At 36.4% G+C, this 21,241-nt stretch overlaps 1 protein-coding gene across 2 annotated transcripts in view; it reads right to left on the bottom strand.

Moving 5' to 3' along the window:
• Positions 1 to 21,241, bottom strand: part of LOC100377031 (uncharacterized) — a 43,027-nt gene extending 21,786 nt beyond the window's left edge. Inside the window, exons 1-13 of one of the 2 annotated variants that reach the window (XM_085507909.1) lie at positions 21,055 to 21,241; positions 8,613 to 8,890; positions 8,344 to 8,385; positions 7,383 to 7,558; positions 6,445 to 6,512; positions 5,127 to 5,329; positions 4,223 to 4,462; positions 3,593 to 3,703; positions 2,873 to 2,998; positions 1,787 to 2,134; positions 1,442 to 1,471; positions 487 to 816; positions 116 to 229 (exon numbers count right to left, since the gene is read on the bottom strand). In XM_085507909.1, coding sequence (XP_085364035.1) covers positions 116 to 229; positions 487 to 816; positions 1,442 to 1,471; positions 1,787 to 2,134; positions 2,873 to 2,998; positions 3,593 to 3,703; positions 4,223 to 4,462; positions 5,127 to 5,329; positions 6,445 to 6,512; positions 7,383 to 7,558; positions 8,344 to 8,385; positions 8,613 to 8,880 — 2,056 coding nt within the window. In that variant the 5' untranslated portion in view covers positions 8,881 to 8,890; positions 21,055 to 21,241. Of the gene's footprint in view, positions 1 to 115; positions 230 to 486; positions 817 to 1,441; positions 1,472 to 1,786; positions 2,135 to 2,872; positions 2,999 to 3,592; positions 3,704 to 4,222; positions 4,463 to 5,126; positions 5,330 to 6,444; positions 6,513 to 6,923; positions 6,988 to 7,382; positions 7,559 to 8,343; positions 8,386 to 8,612; positions 8,891 to 21,054 lie in introns of those variants that run through there. The other variant, XM_085507910.1, reaches the window with a different exon arrangement.

Here is a 21,241-nt window from a genome sequence, read left to right as displayed (position 1 = left end):
AAAAGTTTCTGCCCGCGACATTATATAATAAGGTCCTATGGGTATTTACCACGTGATCTGATAGGCGCCATTTTGTTGTGAAAACATACATACTAGTATTTGGTTTGACACTTACTCTCTGTACAATTCTCTCCGCGCCAACCCAGGGTACAGGTGCAATTGTAACCGCTTTCAGAGGGTTCGCAAACACCGTCATTGTGACAGGGTTGGGCCGTACATGCCGTTATAGCTGAAAGTAATATGCATAATTAAACTATTACTAAAGAACGACTAAAAACACCAACCACTTGTTTTAATGGAGTGTTTTCGTAGAAAATAAAATATCACTTAAAGAGCGGTGGTGTGGAGCGTATTCAAATTTCGTGTGAGTACGCAATATATTTCATAGCCTTATATACGTCGTATTGAACAAGACGCAGTCACAAATGCATTTACAAACATTCAGTTCTTACGTTGTAAATCAAGAAAAAAAGGATTATACATTACTTATGCAACTAATATCTTCCACGGCATCTGGTAAATCGTAGCATTCAACGGGCCACGTAATGGTGGAACCTTGCATGGCCTCTCTGCAGACGGCTTCCACCTCCTCACAGAACGCTCTGCAGGGAAGTCTGTAGCTTCCGTCCGTTAGACATTCTGGTGTTAAGACGCTACACATGAAGACATCGATGTATTCGTGACAACCTTCATAAGTCGTGAAGTCACCGAATCTTTGGGCGTCTTCCGCATCTGTTGCTCTCCTGCCCGATGGTGCTACTCCGCCGTATGGGTGAAGATGGTCACACACGGGAGAGCCTAGTTCTTGGCACTTATCTAAGAATAATATAACAGTTTACAAACACTTCGATAAAGACTTTCTGTTTCCGACATTGTGAAATTCCTTCCTTTTTGGGGGGAGAAAAAACCCGAAAAAAACTTATTTTGACTAGATAATTCAGAAATTTATATTAAAAATAATTCATAACGAAATGTATTCCCTATGAACCCATAAATAATTTTCAAAATTACTGATTACATAAGAATATTATAGAAAAAAGATAGTTTGCTATATTCTCTATATTTTTGCCTGTTATATGTCTTGAATTGTGACTGAAGGGAGCTGAATGAAATAACAAACTATGTAGTGTGTTCAACAACTCGTGTATGAACAATAACTTTAATAAATATGATTTTACTTGGTGAAAATACTGTATTTTTCTGCATAAAAACGAAGTGTTCACACAACAATTACAACTGAAGTATAAAATATATTTTTCAGATTTCCGTTCATTGCAATCGTTGCAAGTTCCCTGTATAGTATTACATTTCCACAATTCTACAATTATTTGTCATGCTTTGTTCGTTCTAGCAGGCGAACTTGTCTAATAGCTGTAGTAATTTCATGGACTATTTAACCGACATATAACGTTTAAATTAAGATAACGAAAAGACTAACTACCTGGGGAATACGTCGTTGATGTCACAGGATCTGCAATAAAGGGCGACATAGAACGTATTATTGGTGTCTATCCGCTCCACCGAACCTGTATGCAGCATAGTGTTTTCGAACTCGTTCCGCTTGAACGATGGGGCAAACGAATTTAAACAGCCGATTGTGACTTAAATTATGACATTTCATTCGAGTTACACCGAATAGTCGATCATTTTCACACACAAAAATAAAAAACTTAAGATTTGTTCTTCTTCAAGTTCTTTTATTCAAGTTGTGAAAGTTGACTTTTGAATTTAAAGGTTTAATCTAAGCTTAGTGGTCAACTGAATTCAAATATTTGTAACACCTTACCTACAGCACATCCTACATCCGGGTCGCCGTACACAGGAAGTGCGTCACAATTGACAGTCCAATTAGTTTTGTATATGTTTAAAAATGTTTCCAAGCATGCGTCTCGGACATCTTCGCACAATGTCTTGCACGGCAGATAAAACATGCCGTTTGAGCATTTCGGTGACATAATCATGCAGGAAAAAGCCATCAAAGACGGGTGACATTGATAGAAGAGTTTCGTCGAACTTAACGCTGCTATGGCGTTGTATAGATCCATCCCCAGGAAGTTTGGAAACGAGGTTGCAGTGTAATTGACAACTGTCATGCAGTCGTCAACGTGATTTATTGAAATGCAAGTGAGAGGTTCTGAAAAAAATGAGTAATAATTAACGAAAATGAATTGACAATTAGGGATTCAACAATGTGTTAAAAATCAAATTCAAATCACCGATGAGTATTGCCATGCAGGAAGTCAGAGCGTATTTTTAGTGAAATTTCAATAGAAACCAGGAGAATTTGAGATTGCGGACAACTGCAGTAACTGGGTCAGCTGTTCGATGTAATAGTGTTGGATTCAGCTACTTTGTTTTATTATTCAAATATCTATAGTGCTTCTGTTTTCGTCAATCTGTCAAAATATTATTTTTTTCATTGCTTTCCTCTTTTCACTTAAGTTTTCTTATCTGACTGTGAAATAACCAATGGTGTGACCAATAAATAAATAAATAAATAAATAAATAAATAAATAAATAAATAAATAAATAAATAAATAAATAAATAAATAAATAAATAAATAAATAAATAAATAAATAATACCAAATAAAAATCATTAAATACAATAATGAACAATAAATAAAACAAATAATATTTAAAAATATATAATTATTCCCATATAAACATTTTATTTTTATCAGATATTTTGTATCCACTTCCAAACAACGTACCAGCCTCTATTTCTAATTTTTTTTCATATTATTGGTTATGTAACCTTTAATTGTAACAATTAACGTGAGTTTATGAAAATAAAACAACTTTTATCAGATTGGTGGCAATTAATATATATATTAAGATCTTCACACTAAAAGACAGATTGTGACAACTTACCTAAGCTACAGTCACGTCCAGTGTACCCTTCCGCACACGAGCAATGTACCCCATCTGGCATGTCACTACATGTACCACCATTTTTGCAGGGATTTAAGCCCTCACAGGACAGCACTGGGTCATTCTCTGATAAATATAACGTGTATTTTAAATAAATAAATAAATAAATAAATAAATAAATAAATAAATAAATAAATAAATAAATAAATAAATAAATAAATAAATAAATAAATAAATAAATAAATAAATAAATAAATAAATAAATAAATAAATAAATAAATAAATAAATAAATAAAGACTTTCTGTACTTTAATGAATGTACGAGTTATAGTTTCAGGAATATAAATAAACATTTATTTGAATTCACCAGAATCTAAATTTATGCCTCATTTACATAATACCAAAGTATGATGAATTACAAACTGTTTAAGATTAAATGCATTTAAACACACATTTAATCACATGTTTTTACAAGTGTCAGCTGAACGATCTAAATTGTCGATACGAATGACACTGTGGATTAGCAGTATATAAGAAATATGTATAGGCTCTACTCTGTCTAATACATGACGAACGCAATTGCATGATGTGTTTTTTTATATTGGTTTATTTCAACAATAATTATATTAAATGTTCATTGATTTGGCACTAAAATTGCAACAAACAGATCTAACACCAATTCTGTTTCTAAAAACACATAATTATACTGTGATAACTTACGTCTACTTAACTCACATCGATCGCCACTAAATGAATGTGGACATCTACAGGTTATTCTGTCAACGAAACGGAAACACGTTCCTCCATTTTTACAAGTATCTGAGCCACATCCTATTTGAGAAAATATGTGTGATATTTTAGCATAGAAAATCTATGACTATTATAAGGTTATTACCAGGATACCTCAAAGTTCAAAGTATGCTACAGCTGGAGTATCGACCGACTCACACCTCAGAGGTCGATGGGCGGCGTACTTTCTGAGTACCTTATTATTATACATCTTTTCCTTCTGAGGAGACACCATGGGTATGCCGAAATCCAAAGTGTTATAAACATAATCACCGAACTTCTTTGTGTGGAATCCGGTCAAACTCTGGTGGCAGCCATGTTTGTTTTTTTTCTTATTAGAGGACGCTTACGCGCGTCATCATTCCATATTTGGAATTCGCATTGGATGAAAATACCCGTAAAATACCGCAAAATTACGGCACGCTGTAACTTATGGCGTTACGGTGACATATGTATAATAATGTTCAATACGTCTAGGTTGTTATTTAACAAACAATAGAACGTGACATAACACTAGTGAGCAATACTATGTCAAGTTTTGATCATCATCATTCCACATACCAGGAATTAAAATCGATGGCTGGCTTGTGGTTGTCGTGACACTATTTGTTTTGTCGGCATTTTTATTTTCCGTGGTAGAAGACATGGTTTCGGTGGCTTGTTCTTTTGCAGTTGTTTGATCATTTGTAGACTTGATCTCAGTGGGTTGTTCAGTTGCAGACTTGGACACAGAGGCTTGTTCAGTTGAGCGCAGTGTATCCAAGATTTCCCTACCCTCTTCTCCATTAGAATATTGAACAGCTTGAAACAAGATTGATGAATATTTAATTGTTATAACGTAATTCAATACATCATTGCATACTTAAATTGTGTTTGTTTACTATATATGTGAGACGCAAAAAACACGTTTAAATGTATCCTCGGGGGTGGACATCCGGGTATTTTCACAGCGGTGAAAACAAAGGCCGAAAACTCTCAGAAAACGGTATTTTGGGATGGTTGTTGAGACTCCCCTGAACAGTATAACAACATTAGCCCTACGTGTGTAACATATATAAATTTGGTTGCTCAGGATTACTTCAAAGTTGAGTTTGTGTTGTTTTCTCGAATTTTCCCCGGCTCGACCGGCGTTCCACAGCAGCGCGCACAGAGCCCATAGAAATACATGTACAGTGGTGCGCGTCTTAGCAACGTGGAACGTCTTGTGACGTAGCTCCGCCCCCGAGGATAGGTAAAACATAGGTAGTATGCGCGTATGCATGTTCTATAGTGGAATATTTCAATGATTTCATTTCAAAGTTGTTGTACGTGTTGTTACGTTCGTATGTTCTACCTATACATTTAAACATTTACTTCTATGCTATCGATAATGAGCCATTGCTCGAAACGTTTAGCTATTTTCAATAGTTACTTGGGACAACGATTACCAAATGTTATCTACTATATATATCACTGTTATAGATACCTCTGTTTAATGAAATGCTTCCATCCTTGATTGTTACTACCTCAGAGTTGTCGACAACTGATGCGGTGAAGACGTCCATTAAATTCATTGCGCTAGGTACTAAAGGTGGTCGTTTTGTTGATTGTGATTCTAACACGTCATCTACATTATACACTGAATGCAAGTTGAAGTAAATGTAAAAGTGTACTATGACACTCCCGGCACTGAAACAATAAATACATTCATGAATTATACGAAATTGGGAATTTACTTATCATGATAAATTTATACAAAAACGTAGTTTAGGATTAAGACAGTCAAACTAGAAAACGTGTCACAGGAAGCTGCAATTTATCCACTTTTGACAACACCACTAGGACACAATAATAGAAATAATACCATGCCCAGATTACCACTAGGAGGGCATACTAGAATTAATATCATGCGCATATAAGTATTACAATATATGTTTAAATCAGTGAGAGGAAAAGTATGGATGTCAAGACACACAACCAAGTAGTACAGTGATAGCAGTATTGCAATATACTTAGTTAAGTCTTTGAGAGAAAGATGTATGGATGCCAAAGCACAAAACCAAGTAGTACAGTGATATTGGTATTACAATACAGAGTAAGTCTTTGAGAGAAAGATGTATGAATGCCAAAGCACAAAACCAAGTAGTGCAGTGTTAGCGGTATTACAATACATAGTAAGTCTTTGATAGAAAGATGTATGGATGCCAAAGCACAAAACCAAGTAGTACAGTGATATCGGTATTACAATACATAGTTAAGTCTTTGAGAGAAAGATGTGTGGATGTCAAAGCACAAAACCAAGTAGTACAGTGATATCGGTATTACAATACATAGTTAAGTCTTTGAGAGAAAGATGTGTGGATGTCAAAGCACAAAACCAAGTAGTACAGTGATAGCAGTACCACAATACATGGTTAAGTCTTTGAGAGAAAGATGTGTGGATGTCAAAGCACAAAACCAAGTAGTACAGTGATATCGGTATTACAATACATAGTTAAGTCTTTGAGAGAAAGATGTGTGGATGTCAAAGCACAAAACCAAGTAGTACAGTGATAGCAGTACCACAATACATGGTTAAGTCTTTGAGAGAAAGATGTATCGATTTCAATGCATACAGCCAATGAGGCACCAACCAATTATTCAAGTAGATCATGCTATAAACATAAGGTCTGCAAGTGGCATTGACGCTGTATGGGATTTTATTTTAAAACAGTTAAATACTGGTACCAAGATAATTCCTTTAATCTGACGTTCTTCAAATCCTTATTTAATTATTGTAAAGAGAGAATACTAAACATTCTCACCTAAATCCAACTACTTCTGTTCTGTTGTAGATTTCACTATATGTGCTCTGGGTGTATATTTCATCCATCTGCAACAAATCCACACATGTATTGTAATAACCAGGGATTGAGCTATCAACTTTTCATCAAATATCGTATTGGTGCGTGTTATGTTCGCGTGCTCGTAATCGAAGTGTGCTTGTGAATAAATTCTAACGGACACAGTATCTCTAGATTTTTATTTTACGAAGTAATGATAATTTGTCATTCAATGTCTTGTCAATGTCAAAACTCCAGATGAACACTGCAACTGTTGATTTGTTTTCATACATTTTGTATACCGAATCCTAATATCAATACAGTATGCCATGATCGTGTAGGATTTCATTTGTGGTGATATTATCTTATCAAAACGGTAACATAGCTTCAAAAATAATTTACATGCTGTAAAATATCATAGGCCACACACACACAGATTTACACACTGTTTAAGTACGTACCTGAAATAATGTTGCATCCGTAGAAATCATATGGGCCACAAACACAGATTAACACACTTTTTAAGTACGTACCTGAAATAATGCTGTAAAATACAACTGCTGGTCCATAGGCCACACACACGCACTTTCGGGCATGTATGTACAAATATTTGACATGTATCAGCTTAATAGACCACATATTAACACATTTTAGGTACGTACCTGCAACTATTAGTATACGCAGATTACACACTCACTGATTATATTTGTTTTAGTGGGTAATTAGTTTAATTAATTAGACATTTGAAACAAACAAATTCAAACATATATTCAGAATGTAGCGTATGTCCCTTTAAGTTGTTCAACAGCTCCCACTAAACAATTACAACAGCGTCCTTTCGGCTAGCCGTCAATGTGCTGACCACATATGAAATAAACAATACCACTGGAAATATATTAGTATTATTCGAATACATTTACCATAGATATAAAGATGTCCTCAACTATTTTATATTCTTGAGATGTTGTGTCATTGTATTTATTCGAATATGTCACTTGATTGCCATGGATACCAGTGAGCGTTACAGTTGCATCTAACACCAGTACGGCGCCGAGGTTGTTCGTTAGTGAATTCGGTTCCTCGGTAGTGCGGTGAGCTGATCAGAAGAATACATTTTTTTATTAGTTTTAAAAGTTTGATTCAAACGTCCATTCGCTGTTGATAAAAGGAAGACCCACAATTCTACAACAGTCGCTTTATTTTGTTAAAATAACATTGGTCTAGTGAAGAGAATACACGGACGATTAGGTTGGGATTGTGAACTCAACTGTTCATTGTACAAGTGCCGTCGGCACTTATTGACAAAAGACGGTGTGTGTTATTTTATACACATTATTCGCACTTTGGTGGATCGCAACTACTCTAAATTTGAGTGACAAAGGTGATCACGAGTTCAAATCCCACGTTTAGTGCGTTAATGTGTTTTCCTGTAAGTACATTTGTAAATAGACATTCAAATGGGGCATATCAGATTTCTTCCCTTACAGAACCCGTTGTTTTTGAGGATAAATTGTATTTAATACTAAATCCTCGATCGATTTAAGCTTGATATAATAGCTTCTTGTGAACGAGAGATGGGCTTACACTTGTTAACACTATACAATAATGGCATCAATGTTGTTGCTGTTTTTTCAAACCGGCTATGATCAATTTAAGAAGGTATGTGACATAAGGTCCGATTTCACAATTGACGTCTGTGTTACATGATATCGTAAGTCTTCAAATCCGATGAGACTTTGTGATCTATAGAAAATATGCGTGTTCAACACATAAGAGTTGAGTGATATTACAATAAACATCCTACGTCAGTTTGAAATTAAGGTCTTGCAATTTAGCCTCGATAGAAATTAGCGTACGGTTTCAGCTGATTGAATACCTCACCTGATACTTGGTCTCTGTCCGACTGCCTTGGGTCTGTGTAGACTAAGAGAAAAGTTTGAATTAAGCGTTATTTGTTTTATTGAGAATAAATTGTGATTATGATGTAAGCAAACAATTCGCCCAATTGTTGTATTCAACTCAACATTACAAATGCGTATCAATTCTCTGCAATTCGTTGGTAAGCAAACTTTCTTATTGGTCACGACTCTCCACGAAGCACATGGGCAGGATTTCTTGAAACTAAAATAACAATTAAAAATAAACATTACCGACAAAATAAAAACTGACGCCGGTGATAAGGAACACCAGAAAGATGCTTGATGCAGCAATGACAATTGCTAATTTATGAGACTGCGAGCCATGTCGATTTTCGGTCAGTTCTTCCTCTTCAAGTCCTTTCTTTGACGATTGAAAACTTCGTGTTTGCACTCTACCATCAAGTGTGGCGTATTGGTATATAGGGTCCAAGGAACCACGACTACTTCCCGAAGAATCGATGGATTCCGTGTCATAATTAGCACTCGTAAAAGACTCCATCACCTGTCACCTATGATGAAAATAAATCGACTCAAATTACATTGTACTAATTATGGTTGCCAGCTTTGCTTTGATTTGGAGTGTATTGTTAAATTATATATATTGTTGAAAACCGCGGGTCTATTTTTTAGTAAAACTGCGACATTTAATGTTTTTTAAACATCTGACAAATATTGTGTACTGTTTAAGTCCAAATCCTAGATCTTCCGTCAATCCCCCCCCCCCATTTTCAGTCCATCCATCTTTTGTTCTTCCTTTTTCCCGTCCGCTCCTTTCGATCCCTCCTCCACGTCTGGCCACTCCGCCCTTTTTTACCCTGTCTGCCCGTCTATTTGTCCGTCTCTCCGTCTGTCTGGTCGACATAACAAACAATTCAAAAAGCACGCAAGTGCATTTACTGTACCTAACAAAAATTGGAACCTTAATTGCATTCATAAAATTCATGAAATTATCGAAATTATCAAAAATGTCGAGTTACATTCGGAGTATTGATGTTTGTTTTACTGTTACATTTATTAAAAGTCAGGTTACATCAATGTTACGTCATCCATGACAGGACACAATTATCATGCATTGGCTTCTCGATCCGTTGGTCGCAGTCGTATTGTTCCTACCCCAGCACAGCTACCTTATTAAAATCACATCCGTCCCGTTCTCAATGCGTTTGTGAACTAAAATGCAAAGTAATTTCACCACGGAATGTTATATATTCGTTATAAACAGCAATTTATATACATCATTTAATAATTCCCTGGATAAAATGACAATAAACTAACTTCCACTCTTATATATAGCGCGGTTATGTGGCAATTTGTCCAGTTATCCAAATACACCGTTTAATACTATGAGGTTATTACGAGGATACCTCAAAGTATGCACGAAGACAGTACAGCTGGGGTATCGACTGATGCGCATGCATACTTCGAGGTATTCTCGTAATAACCTTATTATTATACATCTTTTCCGTCAAAGGATACATCATGTGAATGCCGAAATCCAAAACTTTTAGAACAGAATCAGCGAACTACTTTGTGTGTAGTCCGGTCAAACCCTGATGGCAGCAATGTTTGCTTTTATTATTAGATAACGCTTACGCGCGTAATTATTCCATATTTGGAACTCGCATTTTTTTATATGGTAGGATAAAAATACCCCGTAAAATACCGCAAAATTACGGCATGCTGTAACTTATGGCGTTACGGTGAAAGATGTAAAATTATAACATGTATTTCCATTCGATGTTCTTTTATTCACATACATTAGTGAGTCGCGGAGAACTACTTGGGCAACGATGGTTGGAATTTGTGAAGTCAATAATAGAATCAATCAAAGTGTGGTAATATAAGCCTCCTAAATTGCTGGCCTCATTTTTGCTTGGTTTCACATTGGAATGAGTCAACAAAACACCACATGTTTCATTTGGTTAGAGATTACGAAAGCTGACTACTCTAATGAGGTCAGCGTACCCAACAAAGAGGGGGTACATCATCGACATAACATTAAGGTGTTCAAATATATTGAGAAATTCGGACGTGATTGCTTTTAGATGTAGCCATGGTAACCACGAGGAACTGGAATAGATTGCGAGCCCTTATATCAACAACATTTCTGGCGTTGCTGCACATAGAGGCAAGGTCGCGTGGTTGAGTGCTTCTAATTACAGTCTCCTGAAAACCACAAGTTTATCCTCAATGTTTTTATCCATGTCTCTTTGTATTTTATTTATTTTTTTTGTATTGTATTAGAATAAAAGAAAAATGAACTAGTTCAAAATACAAAGTTATTTTCTATATGTAATGTGTTTGTATCTTCTCCAAAATCGCAGAATCTCGCGAACGTATTATGTGGGAACGAGACTCCAAATGCAAATGGTTATCTGATAAAAAAAAGTACATAAGTGGGTCGAACCAAAGTATCCGATGGGAAACCTGAATTGCTTGATTCCACGAGTAGACAGTTTGAAATTAATAAGCCCCGTTTTCTGACTTCGTCTGAACGGAAACGTATACGCGTCGTCATTTCAGTCTGCAGAATTATTTACGCCATGTCTACTGCACAGTGTGGTTGACGGTTCCTTTAAAAGACCCTCTCTTTGAAGCTAAATATAGCGGACGTAATCACCTGTAACACACACCACATTTAACACAATTTAAACTTGCGCTTATCCTCAATGCATTTCCCCTTCATACACTAGTTGCATTAATGTTGTATTAAAACTTGTATTTAGGACACTGTGCAACACCTAGCGGTGTGTGTGTGCTATTGAAATTGTAATGCGAGTGTCGAGGACGTATGCTATGAACGTTGAAACGACCTTAATCAGACCCATAAACCATTTTTGAATAAACACGCCGACACATCGACGACCCGCTTCCCCCTTTCCAACCCCCTTCCAACAACAAAAAATATTTTTAAAAAAGTACGCACACGCTTTGCAATTCCAACGCACGAATGGAAGCCAATTTTATTTTTCATCAACAATAGGGATTTGTTAGCTCTGTGTTGATGAATACATATTAAAGTAAACGTGGACAATACGACGCTACATTGGTTCCACTGCCGTATGTATGTCATGACGATGCTGCTGACATGCACCGAGTACGTTCATCTATCAGTCGTCAACACTTTCCCCATTATCACTACTACTACTTCGGTTTCAACAAAGGATTACTAAACGAGTTCGTGCTTGGCTCTCGCTGCGCTGTTCGTGATTATATGTATGGGTCGGTAAAGCTGTCTGAGAGAGATGTATGACTTCTGAACACTGGGGTCAACAGGTTATTCATAGCTGTATCTAAATGTAATTCGTTTTTCATGTATTGCAAAATAGAAGTTGACGTTGCGCAATCTCCAAAACAACTACACTTATGATCAAGTATGACCACATGTAGCTTAGTTTTCTTCGGTATATCGCATTACACGTGCTTTCAAGGTCATTTGAACACATTGATTTATCTTTCAAACTACTGTAAAATGCTTTATTTTAGTTGGAATAAATTTTCGCTGAAAAGACTTTTTGGGTGCTTGTGTTACCAGTCTTGGCGACTTTTGAGTGAGGTCACTCCACATTGGTAAAATTAGCATGTTACCAGCCTTGAATACACTCAAATGATCCCAAACCATATATTAGGCCACCGTGGAGTCCCAGTCATTCTCGTTTATTTTGGAAAGGCTACCAAGCGTTACCTAACATTCAATTGTCTTGATGTTTTATTACTTTGGTATTGATTGAACTCTCCATTAATGGACGCTCAATACAACTACTATACCCACAGTACGCCAATTAGTTATATTTACATATCGGCGGGTCTGCTTGGCCAATACAAGTACATTACGAATACCACGTGACCCATGATCCCTTTCCCATAAAAAGACAGGAGTGATTTCATTCTTGGTCGTCGTCGTCGTCGGGGTGGTCGTCGTCGGTCGGTCATCGTGGCCAGTCGTAGTTGTCCAACAACATGTATCTCCAGGTGTAGCCGTGAGGCCGTCACGTAGCAACCAACTTATGTCAACATATTGTGTTGTATCCACCTGATAGAATCCTTCACAATAAATGGCGTGTGTTATAACTACAACTATACAGTGTCCTGAATGATTCCCAAGTAGCAAACAAGGAAAAAATCTTACAACTCTGCGACACTTGTATGGGATTTATTTTCACTGAGATTTCACAAGTTGAATGTAAAATATAGAAAACATTGTATATTTGCTGGATTTTATTTTCACTGAATCATCCCTACACCGAAAATAGGAAAAAAAAACTCCAAGCGAAGATAAATTATTTTACAGTATTCTATTGAGTATCATGGAACTGATATAAGTTCATAAGTACTGCAAATAATAACAAACGTGCTTATTTGTGCTATTCGTATAATGCTAAGGGTAGTCTTTTATAGATTTGAGCTTTAACAATATGTTTTCAGTATTAAATACGCCACGATTAGCTGCTAGGCATGCGTGTCCTTTTATAATATGAGATTATTACGAGGTTGTGCACGAAGAGAGTACCGACCGACTTCGTACTGTCTGAGTGCATACTTTTCTGTATCCTCGTAATAACCTTATTATTATACATCTTTTCCTCCTAAGGATACATCATGGGAATGCCAAAATACAAAAATTTTAGAACAGGTCGAGCATACTTCTTTGTATGGGGTCGGGTCAACCCCTGGGGCTACCATGTTTGCTTTTATTATTAGAGGATGCTTACGCGCATTTCCTAATATGGTAGGATGAAAATATCCCGTAAAATACCGCAAAATTACGGCACGCTGTAAATTATGGCGTTACGGTGACAGGTGTATAATAATGCTATTTAACAACTTAGCATTACTGTTAGTCATGTGAGGGTATACAGTTACTGAGACACGACGAGTGGTGACTTTGTAATTACACAGGAAACGAATATTAGATTGATTACAATCTCGGATCACGAGTTTAGTTTCATCTTCAAAGATATTATTCTATTTTGACGTTATCACGCAATTCTACATAACAACATGGTAAAATCTTTGCAAAGAATTAATAACAACTCGTACGAATATCATACCCTGTTTATCAACTTGAACAAACACGGACAAAACTGGGATGGGGATTTTTAAACAAAAGCGGACCAGCGAATCCTAAACACCGCCTAATGTGTTCGATAGATGCACAAATGCATAGCCCACGAAACTATGCCCAAAAGGGTACAGACAAATACATCACACAGTTTGGCGGTATGGCCCGTAAACACTCTACTGAGTTAGCCGATGTGTTTCGTGGTACGGCCAGGACATATTCTACTTTCCTGGGGTATTTGAAACTAAAAATTGGCATTCCAGCTCAGCAGCCTATCAGCGACAGCGTTACACTTAGATGACAATTTCGGTTTCAAATACCCCGGCTCAGTGTTCTAGGTTCTTCGTGTAATTAAGTGTTCGTATGCAAGGGATTTTTCCACACAGAAACGTCGATTTCGGCCGAATTTTGTTATCGGTTGGCTTAATATAACCCCAACGGACCGTATTTTTGTGAAAGATTGATATTTTTTCCGGAATTGTAGGATTCTGAAAAACGCGTTTCACAACTTGTCTCTTATTTAGTTTTATGCGTCATTCAAGATGGCGACCCCCATATAGTAAATATCGCATTTATTTCATTATATCAGGTGTGCGCCAGCTGACTGAGCTCTCATGTTAGATGAAATTCCGAAAAATATGTATTCATTCTTTATTTTTATCAAACCATTGTTTCCATAGAAATATTTGAACGAAATGTCAAATTAATTAAAATAGTAAAATAGCAACTCTGATTATAATTCAGGAATATTAACTAGCTTATAAATATTAATGAGCTTACACATATTCACAAATTGTATAATTGTAACTGGGACATTTTGCTTCCACTATGCTAGCATGAATCTCACGAACTGTTTGATTTAAAAGACTAGTTCAGACTTTCTCATTTTACTAAAATACATTTAATATTGTTTACAATGCTCTGCGATAAATGCTATATACTTCTCGATTTTTGAAATCGTGTGTGACTATTGTTTTCAGTAAAACTGGTAAAGTTTGCATCAATTGTCGGTCGCTATGGCGTATTTGTTTTGAAATTGGAATCAATCTTATATTTGACATTTTTTTCAACTTCAGTTCCCATCAGAAGCCAGTATCACCATATGCAAATATATCATATAGTATGCATTTTACACCCGGCAGTCATTCAATCGCAATGTCATGTCTATGCTGATATTCTGCGGGTGATGAAGATATTCCAAGTGGCATGCAAAGCTAATGTAATTAACCAGATGTTGTATATAATCTCTCTATGTCTAACTCAACATAGCTAAACCCCTCTTCGCATCCACTGAACACTTTTGATTTGCCTAAACCGGATGGTAGTTCGTTAATGGTTGTTGATTGATAGTGATTTCTCTGTAGAGATGTATTCATGTTATGAGAACCAATGCAGGTTCTAATTTTGTCTGGTATGGGTACCATCAATAATCTAGATACTCTGAGTTAGCTTTGTAATGGAGCTATTAATTCTCTCTTGCTTTGTTTGTCAAAGTCATGCTTCAGCAAACCTTTCACTGCAAGGTATCTTTGCTTGGTAGATGGAGAGCAGACTTCATGCCTGGGCCTTATTTGTGGTGGCACACTTCTACTAGTATAGTGTAAACTCACCACAATCTTCACTGGGATAAAAAAATACATTATGTTCCCATATCTAGTTGAAATTTCGCTTTTTGTGACTTGAACTTGTTTGGATAAAAATAATCAGTCACTCTGTTGACTTCGCTTCGAGGTAAAAATAAAACTGGCTGCATTTGCTTAAACCTCTCTGTTTGTCTGTGTATCATTTATGATCTGGCCATTTTGTTTCACTACGTGGATAACTATTAGTCTCTATTCTCTGATTCTTTCTTTTGACATATCATATGTCTGATATATTTGAAAGGATTAGGTCTAGATCTACTCTCCTCGGTGCTGAGTTACTAATACCATCAATTAGTTTATCTCTAATGAGTGATTTAGCGCAAATACAAGTTGCAGCAATGGTTTTCAAATCAATGATTTAAAGTAAAGAATTTGTAATACTCAATGGTTCTATTTTCTCTTGATTTCAATTTTGATGAAACGCTTTGTGTGTGCTTGTATATATTTTTATATATAATTTGCCTCCACTTATATTGAGTCTTCCAGCTTGTACTTTATTTTTCTTTCTTGTCAAATTGCATTGCTTTATATATTTATCTCCAATCTTCATTAAAGCTTGCATTTATGTCGTGTTGTTATGCTCAACATATATTGTTAACTTTGTTTTGTATTATCCATGTCATTGCTAAATTCTTAGAATTCAAGTTTATCGGGTGTTCTGTGGTGTTCAATGGCGTGACTATAGAAAGTACTTTTCTCCTTCTGGGGAAATTGCTGTGCTGTTGCAAATTGCAGTGCTGTTTTCGTTATTTGGCAGCTTCTAGACAGTTTTACTCTATAATTTTGTTCACGTTGCTGGTTTGATGTGTTCTGTGCAAATTGGAGTCTCACTGTCAGACGATCAGCCTTTTGTTTGTTTTGGTTGGCTACTCCTTTTGTTGGCTGCTTTGATGGCTGTTTTATGTACTGTAACTGTTTAGACAAAATCAAGCACTTTTGACACCATGTTTAATGTTTTCTCTGTGCATTGTACATTAAATAACGAGATTTACGACAGTGTGCAAGATAAACCAACATCATCATGAGGATGTGACGAAGTTGAATCCCCGCCATTATCAGTCCCAAATGAGGAAACATTTCTAAAGACACAAAGTATATGATCACATTGCGCCACAGCAATTACATTTAAATAATTTAATTTAAATATTAAGGTGTCTCACTATAATATTGACACTTGATAAACAGTAGCTTTTTTTAACAATATTGACATTTGACAAACAGTATTTTTTTCAACAATAATGACATTTAATAAACGGTAATGTTTCTCAGCGTTGGAGGTTTGCAAGCAGACAATGTCTCTCAACAATAATTGCATTTTGCAAGCCAAAGGTTATTCAAAGGTTCAAACATCTCTCGATAATGCTGGCATATGATAAACAGTCAACATCTCTCAACAATATTGTCATTTGATATACAGTGCAACTTATTTTTTTAGTTTGCTCAACAGTGAAAACGGATACACAATGTGTCGGGATGTTAATATCGGAATATGAGTCAGGCAAACACACATATTATTTTAATGTTTGGGTTATGCGGTTACAACTGAACTCTTAAATTTGCATATATATGGTAGGAAAATGTAGATGAATGAACGGTTTCTGATATTGTTATATCGGAAATCATTATCAAGTTTGAAATCTAGTGATACTGAATACCCTAAAAGGAGTGGCACATCGGGAGGACCTTTGATGTTACTGTTAAACCGTGTAACCGGTGAAGCAGGCAATTACTTCAAGCATGTCCACTTTGTTTACCAGCATTATGTGTCATACCGTATATTATGCCCTTTCGGCTTTTCTGATTGCTTGTCTGCATACAAGCTTTTCCACAGTCAGCACTGTCACTCTTTGCTCTAGAAATGGTTCCATAAATCTTCGTGTGATCTTTTTCTTCAATTGTTTCCTGTGAGATTTGCGGCCGTATTAAAAATCTTGAAACACTTATGGAAATCACACATCTCACAGGATAAAAGCCACAAATGAAACTCAAGTAGAATTTTGGACACACAGTTACCGGGCATGCGTACAAAAAAAACATCGAATAATAAGAAGTCTTTTAAGCGACGTGAAATACTCATTATGTTGCCTGGAGTGTAGTTATCTAGTTTAAATCTTCGAACGGAATAGTAATCGTTTGTTAACATTATTTTCAAAACAAATTATATCAATTTGGTTCAAAATTGACAGAAGAATACAAAAATTGTAAGACGTTGCCTGGAAATATATGTGAGTAATTAAGGCGTTCAAACGTTGTTTGTTTGTGTGTTTGTTTGTTTGTGTTTAGTTTCCAAAACTGCAACGACTGTCTATTCAATACGTAGATGTGTTATAGGAGTGATTCATACTTCTAAGAGTTCATTCTCTGACAACAAGACACGGCGGTGACAAGAAGATATTCAGGTCGTAAAAATAAATGAACCATTCAGTACAGGATGACCCTGCACTGGAGACGCAACGAAAGCCGTAAATAACCACGAGTGTGTATTAAATGGTGGTTGTGTTCAGAGACAAGTGTTACACAATGCTATCGGATCTGACTGGCTTAGCAGTGTACTAGATTCTAAATAAATTAAAAAAATGACTTCACGACCACATTGTTAACACTCATAAGTTTCGTCACCGGAAGACGCGATTTACTGAAAAGATGTATCATTAAATTTCTTGACGTGAAAAACAGTGTGTGGCTCGGTCAACAAAAAGGAAGTAGGCAAGACAGGAGCGACAAAGGTACGCGCAAGCCTAGAAACGACGTCGACCTAGCCCAGCAACTAAACAATGGTTAGCTATCGCACGTATTTGTATGTCGTGATAATTCATGGTAATGTGCATACGATGTGCCTCAGTGCGCATTCCAATTGTTGAACACGACTGTTAATATCAACGGCGGCACTATTATCATCGGAACACGCGAATTCGTGTCATTTTCTGTTCTGATCGCATAGTCCCGTGCGGTTCAGGGTGTCTATACTTATAACCTAAGGTGGGTCAGGTGAATACGATCGATTCCATGCAGTTGACTTCTCTTGAAAAGCGCCCTCCCGTTCTTACATATAGCGCATACTAATTCAGACGCTTTGTGCGTATGTTACCATGCACAGCGAGTATGCTCCTCGGAGAATGTTGCTTAACACAGGTGATCGGATCCAACGGAGATGGATCACCATCCTTCGTCGACCTGTCACGTTTCAAGATGCCTTCATTACACATAACTATGTAAACGTGAAAGCATAGCTGTGCTTGTCAATGCAGAATACTACTCAATGCAAGTGAATGTATTAACGCATATAGCAGTATCAATATTTTGTGTCAAAATATGATTATAATCAATTATTTTAGTATTAGTCAACAATATCTGTACTTTTTGTGTTCACTGTCAACCATTTGTTTAAGAAAAAATGTCAAATAATATATATATTATGTCAAATAATATACATAAAATTCAGCAGTAGCCTTTTTTGCCTATATGAAACTATACTCAATCATTAAAAAAATAAAGCTAACTTGAAGACTCTGTATATCTTTTTATCAACGTATGTCACCAACCAACATTTTGAGATATATTACATGAAAAACAATAGTAAAATGCTCTAAAACAAACAAAAGATACTAGTTTTACTCAATTCTGTACATCGATTTTCACCGAACGGAGTAATTTATTAAGAGGTTACCACTATTTCATTTTATTTTATTCTTCTTTATGATACAAGACGCCACATATGTAAAAAATTAAAATAAAAACATTATTTTCACTCGTGAGTAGCATTTTACTTTATTAAGCTTTTTTTATGTAATATCGTTATATTAAGTATGATGTTTTATTCGGCTAAAAGAATGCAAGGTGTGTATGTTTGTGTCATTTTGCACGTGTGAAAGCTCAATTAGACGCTTTCTGGGCAAGTATCATTATGCACGGTTAGTAAGCGTGCATTGTGTGATGGGTGTTTTTTTTTCCTCTTTTCTTTCCAACTTCATTTTCACAAATCAGTGGAGCAGTCCCGTCTTGGCACGGGTATATGCAATCACTCAAGTGTATAACGTGCTCGTCTATTCAGCGGATTTACCCATTGTTCTTTCAATTGTCTGTCCACGCGGTAACAATGCTCTATTTTTTGTCTAACAAAAATACTTGATAAGGATATCTGTTTGTCCCGTCAACTGATGTGTGAACAGTCGAAAGGTCCCATGCTCTAAGACTGAAAAGGTATTACTAACAGTAGACCGCTAATACCTGGAGTATTAAAGAAATACAATGTGTGTATCTTTTACCCATCAGATACCAAACGCATACACACGGGGTAAACCACTAGGACGTTCAGGCTAAGTATATATATATATGTGTATTTTTTCAGTTGTACGCATATTATTAACTCAATCCTTTGAGGGCCAAAGTCTTACTTCAGGCAGCATCCACAAAATTGATTTATATTCTCCTCTGTTCCTTATAAAAATTTCAAAATGTTTGACCAAAAACTAGAAAACAATGACATATTTTGTCTGCGTGGTCCAATATTAAGAATTAATGTCAACAAATTGACATAAATAATTTGACGTTTAATGCCTAGCTGATAAGACACATTGTGGCAAACGTTGTGCTGTGCGATAACTACATTGTGTAGGTCATTCAAATAAAGCACAATTATGTATGACGATGCGCTGTTTCGTGCAAGCACAGAACTAAATATGGATCTCCATGATGCAAGTAAGAAAACTGCTCTGAAAAGATTATGTGGACCCCGAGCGTTGAACAACGCTATTCAATAAGACCTTTCAAATCGGATAATAGCGTAATGCATGGTGTTAGCTTACGGAATTAACACCTTCGATTGAAACGATAACAGCTGTATACCAAGTAAACAACTGGGGGTACCATGCAAATTACATTTCCCGTGACGCACTGGTGCAATCCCTGGGATTGTGGAGTCGCGCTTTAAATGTGCGCCATATTACATGTCACTATGCGTTGGTTCGTTTAGTGTTACAAAGGTAATTTTCGTTTGGTAATACATGGTTTGAAAAACATTACATGAATGAGTTCACGGTGATTGCTGATTGCCGGTTGAGAAAAGTAAAAATAGAATCGGAAAATATATAAAAAAATAAGTAATATGAATACAGACATCTTTGACAATTTACAGTGAAAGTCGACATCGGTCAAGAACGGCAATACCAACACTGAATAATTCACACTTGCGAGGGTGATTTAGGTGGCTAGTTTATTCAAATGATTTTAGTGAGTGGAAAGTGGCCATGATTAAATACATAGTGGCCACACGTGATATGATGCAGAGCTAAACTACAACAAATCTTTGGAACTTCTTGAAACGAAACGAAAAGAAACTGATTTGAAAATTATTCTCTGGTTAACCTTGTTCATGGGAGTCTGATTGTATACATACATTATGCCTGTACTGAAGGTCAATTTGAGCTATTGTATTTTAAAATAACTTGTTGCGGGCATTTTGCAAAACGTGTAATTTAGTTGATATTAATCGGGCGCATTGGGTCACATGGTACCCGTATATTTCTACATAACAGCATATCCTGTCCAGAAATATGTATTTGCACCCGACTATTTTATACCCGATGTAAAACCACGCCGCTGTAAGCACCATGGGGGTAGTATACCTACATGTAAACACCAATGTTACATGTAATCGTATACTTGAAGGCCACCGCAAGCTTTTTGTAGCCGGAATTTTGTAATCGGTCCCAGAAGTATTAACTATTTAGTGCCGAGACGTCAGTGATAATACACCCCCCACACACACACACACATACACACAGTGGCTAGTTGTATTGCCAACGGTGGTCCACATTGGGTTGTATTGGGGGCGGGGGCCCCGAAGCGAAGCACCCTGCCGAAAATGTCACCTATAAAGACGATGTGTAAAACACAAGCCGTATGGTGGTTGGCGTATATTCAAACTACTATTGCTAGCTAATATATTGTAGTATAAATAACAACATACCTTGATAGTCGGCAACCAGGCTTTAAGAAGAACCGACTTACTGAAAGTACGAGCGTCGCAGTGGACTGTGGCTACCAATCGACGTGCTACTAGTAGTGTTCGGGGTGGGCGTTCTGCTGTATACTGACTGGTCCCTAAGATCACGGTATTCTAAAGACTTGGGGGCAATAGAGTCAGTCGTGCTAGT

Source organism: Saccoglossus kowalevskii, chromosome 14 (genome assembly GCF_978046115.1).
Source record: "Saccoglossus kowalevskii chromosome 14, keSacKowa6.1, whole genome shotgun sequence".
Lineage (NCBI taxonomy): Eukaryota > Metazoa > Hemichordata > Enteropneusta > Harrimaniidae > Saccoglossus > Saccoglossus kowalevskii.
This window is presented reverse-complemented; position numbering and strand designations above follow the sequence as displayed.